Raw genomic sequence first — 5187 nt, 5'->3', positions numbered from 1 at the left:
AAAAAAAAAAGATAACTGTATTTTTATGTCTATTCATTAATTTGGTTTTATTTATTTTTATTGTTTTAAATGTTGAATACCCCATTTCATATTTGTTTGTTTGCATTTTTTGTTGTTGCTTTCAGTGTAAAAAAAAAAAAAAAGAATCTGGAAAATGAAGGTGATTGTTGTTAAATAGCAAAACCAAATAAACAAAATGTCAAAAAAAGAAGAAGAAAAGAAAAACATGACTGAGACATTAACCCTCGGCGGTTGCTGATTTTAGGCGTCCCTCTGGTGGGAAACTTGCGGACTCGGCTCCTCGCGCTGCATGTTCTGGAGGCTGTGCTGCCTGCGTGCGAGGCCAACATGGAGGATGACCAGATGACACAGGTTAGCCGCTCTCTTAGATCCGTGCGTGTCCTCAGTGAGGGTCCGTGCGCTGACGCAGCTTGTTCTCCTGCAGGTGGTGGAGCGTCTGTTCGCTCTGCTTTCGGACTGCATGTGGGAGGCTCCCGTCGCTCAGGCCAAACACTCGATCCAGATCAAAGAAAAGGTTCAGGAGCTCAAACTGCAGGTGAGAAAGCAGCCGCTCTCCTCTCCCACCTGAGCGTGTTTGTTTGGGTGACCGACGGTGTGTTTGATCCGCAGGGAGAGTCGGAGGAGGAGGACGAGAACCTCCCCATCCAGGAGGTGTCCTTCGACCCGGAGAAGGCTCAGTGCTGCGTGGTGGAAAACGGCCAGGGGCTGACGCACGGCAGCGGGGGGAAAGGCTACGGCCTCGCCTCCACTGGGATCTCCTCCGGATGCTACCAGTGGAAGGTACCGCGTCTTATTATCGTATCTCAGGGCTTGTTTTCATTCTGGTTAGATCTGTTGCAGACACGGGACGATATGAAAATGTGATTATCCTATCGTGATTCACAATACTGTCAGATAATCAGATGTGCTTAAACATTTAAATGGCAATAAAACATTCTGAAAACACTTATTTAGAAACAAATATTATCTAATTAGAGAAACTTCAAAATAAAAGTTGCATCAGAGAGGCGACACATCTATTTTGTCAGCAAAAATAAAAAAACTACTAAAATGCCACGCTATTTAACTAGTTTTTTATTCTTTTATTTACCACAATTAGCGGTAAAATGATACATTTCCAAGTTGTTTGGTCTGTATATCATTCATTTCCCAAAGCTCAACATGATGTCCTTAAATGTCTTGTTTTGTCCACAACCCAAAAATATCGAAATGTTAAGTCACCGAGGACGAATAAAACCAGGAAATCACATTTGAGAAGCTCGAATCACAGAATGTTGAATGTTTTTTTCTTTAAAGTTACAGAAGCTGATTATCAAATTAGTCAACAGCTAATAAAATATTTTTGTATACTGGACTCAAAGTAAACTGTGACCTCTGTGTGCCGTTACACCCCTAATCATTACATTATTATTATTCAGTTATTTATTATCTTTACATGTGGCATAAAAATGATAACAACACTGCTGTCGTTGCTGAGTCTGCAGTTCTTTGTACGTTTTGACACCATTTTAATCGCCTTACAGGAGGATCACAGTAGAGACGGAGCTTTAAATATCTTCTTTTTATGTCGTCTGTCTGTTATGGTTCATTCACGTTTCGTTTCTTTTGTAGTTTTACATCGTGAAGGAGAACCGTGGCAACGAAGGCACGTGTGTGGGCGTCTCACGCTGGCCCGTGCACGACTTCAACCACCGGACCACGTCTGACATGTGGCTGTACCGAGCGTACAGCGGGAACCTGTATCACAACGGGGAGCAAACGCTGACGCTCAGCAGCTTCACTCAGGGAGACTTCATCACCTGCGTCCTGGACATGGAGGCCAGGACCATCTCCTTCGGCAAGAACGGAGAGGTGAGAGACGTTCGCTCAACGTCTGAGACCGCGGCAAACTCAGACTGCCGTTATATTCACGTGACACGGAACAATTTATCATGTTTGTGTAAATATTTGTTTTATATTTTTAGTTATTGTGATACTCGTGTTCCTCGTACAAACTCAACGCCAGAAATCACCATGTGAAAAATCCCACACTGACCACAGAGGAATCATTACTCTGCACAAGGACAGTAAAGGGATAGTTTGGGTCTTTTGAAGCAGTATTTTATGAAATATTTATGCACAGACGGTGTATTACAGACAGCAGATGTCTGTCAATACGCCCCCAGTTTCAGAATCAGATTCAGAAATACTTAATTGATTCCCGGGAGGGAAACTGCGGTTCGTTACAGTCGCTCTGATGGCAGCGTAGAGAATTATAGTAAGTAGAAATAAGCACCAACACCAGTGTATAAGAATATAAAATAGAAATAGAAATACAGTAAGAGCAAACAATCGACACAGCGGTTAAATATTAAAGTATTTAAAAAGGCATAAGAACGTAAATGTGTTTACACATAAGCAAAAATACCACATAAGCAAAAATACCATTACAAATATACACAAAAATATACAACGTGTAACATGTCGAATATAGCCCACATTCAAGAGTAAAAGAATAATGCACATTTGAGTAATTGCATAGAGGAATGCTGTGGTTGAAACAGAAATATTGCAGTGAATACAGTGATAAAAAGATTTTTTGCACCTTAAAACCATATTGCATATCTATCTCGATTACAAATACTAAAGCCACTGAAACTTAAAAAGGAGTAGGAAGAAGTATTTAATCCTACCACTTGATATACATTTACATCCTACATAAACTACCAGATTTGATATGTAAACCTCTACGATATGAACAGCTATCCCAGTTTTGTGTAAAACCCATTACAACGCAATACGATATACAATATAAGCAATATAAACACCCACACTAGCAAATAATATTTAGATAATAATAATATTTGAATCCCTGTAAACAGACACATGCATTTTCATTTATTCACACAACAGAGATCATCCATAAAAGAGAAGCGGTGTAACCTCCTCAGGATTTTTGGCTCATCACTAAAAGTTCACTTGTGACTCCACAGGAACCAAAATTAGCCTTCGAGGACGTCGACGCCACAGAGCTCTACCCCTGTGTGATGTTTTACAGCAGTAACCCCGGAGAGAAGGTAAGAAACGAAGCACAATTCAGCAAACTTGTCCTGTGTGTGTGTGTGTGTGTGTGTGTGTGTGTGTGTGTGTGTGTGTGTCCCTTTTATAGCAGTCTGTGTTCCCTCTCTAAATTCGGATGCTTTTTCGGGTCAGTGAACGCAGCACAGACAGACCTCGTCATGAGATCTTTTTTTTCTTTTGAGTTTTCAGGTGTTTTTCAGCCGGCAGAGTAAACAGTTACGTTCCACTTGAAGTGCGCCTGACTTTCTGCTGCTCCGTCTGTGCCCAGAGTACTCTGTGCTCCGAGAGTGAAAAACGGAACAGTATACGTATTCCAGCAGCGCTCATGATAATCGGTCCATAAAGATAAAATCAGTTTGTGGCGGCAGATATTTTAATCTTTGCAGGCCACCGCAAATAAATAAATGTGCGGGAAACTTTGCTACTTATCGTTGTACTGAACTTGATTTTTCAAAAAATCATTCTTAAATTTAGTGAAAAAATCTAACGTGAAAAGGTCTTGAACAGCATTAAATGTAAGTGTCATAGCTGTAGACGCCCTGTGGTGTTTTCAGTGATGATTGATCTGCATTGTCTTCTTTGCTCTAAATACAGTAAATAAATGATACTAACAAACAGACACAGTCGCTCTCCAAGTAAATCTTTATTTGCTGCAACACACATTTAACTCTTGAGTCAAAAATGTCAGAAGATGTGAGCGTGAGATAAAGTGAGGGTGTGTTTTTTTCTTCCTCTGAAGCTAAATCTCAATGACGTTGTGTTGGTTTTTATGCAGACTTAAGTTTAAAAACTGCTGTTTTTCAGTAAATCTTCTATCTTTTGTAAGTCTTTTTCAATTAATGTAAATGACCATGTTTGAGATAAGAAAAGGTTATCATTTATCAGTCCCACAGTGGGGACATTTGCATCGTTACAGCAGCTTTGAGGTACAGGATAATCAGCAAAATAACAATACAATGGTAAAAAATTATTACAAAAATAAACAATATTAAACGATAAAAAAACAAGGTGCAAAGTGTAGTAAAAAAAAACAAGGAAAATAGTAACACAAAATTACAAGGTGCCAACTCAACAGTCAACAAAAAGGTAATGTTGTCTCTTATTGCTTATTGTTTATTTGTTGTACTTATATTTGTATATTCTGCGTATTTTTGTCCAGGTGAAGATCTGTGACATGCAGATGCGGGGAACACCTCGAGACCTGTTACCTGGTGATCCGGTCTGCAGCCCCATGGCCACCGTCCTGGCCGAGGCCACCACGCAGCTGATCCGCATCCTCCATCGCACCGACCACTGGACCCACCGCATCAACAAGACCATGATCGAGCGGCTCCACAAGATCAAACCCTGCTTCAGAGAGTCGGCCGGCGCCTCCGGCAGCGGCGGGGGTCAGAGGCTGAAGAAGAGCCGCTCGGTGCAGAGCCGCGAGGAGCACGACGCCCAGCGAGAGAGCCAGGAGACGCCCGCGAGGACGGAGGAGGAGAGGGGACGCCACGGACGGCAGCACGGCCTCGGGGAGCTGTCGGAGCACCACCTGAGGACGCTCTGCACGGAGGTGTGGCCGGTGCTGGCGGTGATCGGAGGGGCGGACGCGGGCCTGCGTGTGGGCGGGAGGTGTGTGCACAAGCAGACCGGGAGGCACGCCACTCTGCTGGGCGTGGTGAAGGAAGGCAGCACCTCGGCCAAGGTGCAGTGGGACGAGGCTGAGATCACCATCAGGTAACGGGGGAAAGTTTAGTGTGGTGACTTTTTTCTTTGTGTGTTTGCGTAAACTAAACTGACAGCTCGTTAGCCGTCAGCTTGTCACGATGATTACGTTATTAACTCATCGTATGACATGACTCGATCATTGATGACCTTGATGTGTTTTTTTTACATCAAAATAACAGACATGAGTAAAAAGGTAATCTCAAAGTCCCAAACAACAGTTTATTCACACTGATGTACATACAAACTCAGTTTTATGTTTGTTAAAAATATTTCTTGAAAACTGTTAATTAATTTATTTAACCTTTATAGAAACTGTCCTGAATATGGCAGGCAGCAAGAAAAGTTACAGAAAAACAACCTGGAAGAAAAATACAAGATCAAAGTATACAACTCGAT

At 42.1% G+C, this 5187-nt stretch overlaps 1 protein-coding gene across 1 annotated transcript; it reads left to right on the top strand.

Annotated features, from left to right (window-relative positions):
* Nucleotides 1–239: 239 nt before the first annotated feature.
* On the top strand, nt 240–4800 carry LOC121938368 (probable E3 ubiquitin-protein ligase HERC1; the record flags this gene model as incomplete). Its single annotated transcript, XM_042481625.1, has 6 exons — nt 240–372; nt 446–556; nt 631–801; nt 1633–1872; nt 2994–3077; nt 4241–4800. Coding segments are annotated over exons 1-6 (1190 nt in total), but the record flags the coding sequence as incomplete, so codon positions are not given.
* Nucleotides 4801–5187: the final 387 nt, after the last annotated feature.

The sequence above is a fragment of the Plectropomus leopardus genome, unplaced genomic scaffold (assembly GCF_008729295.1).
Source record: "Plectropomus leopardus isolate mb unplaced genomic scaffold, YSFRI_Pleo_2.0 unplaced_scaffold29274, whole genome shotgun sequence".
NCBI lineage: Eukaryota > Metazoa > Chordata > Actinopteri > Perciformes > Serranidae > Plectropomus > Plectropomus leopardus.
Note: the sequence above shows the minus strand (reverse complement) of the source record. Positions and strands in the feature narration are given on the sequence as shown.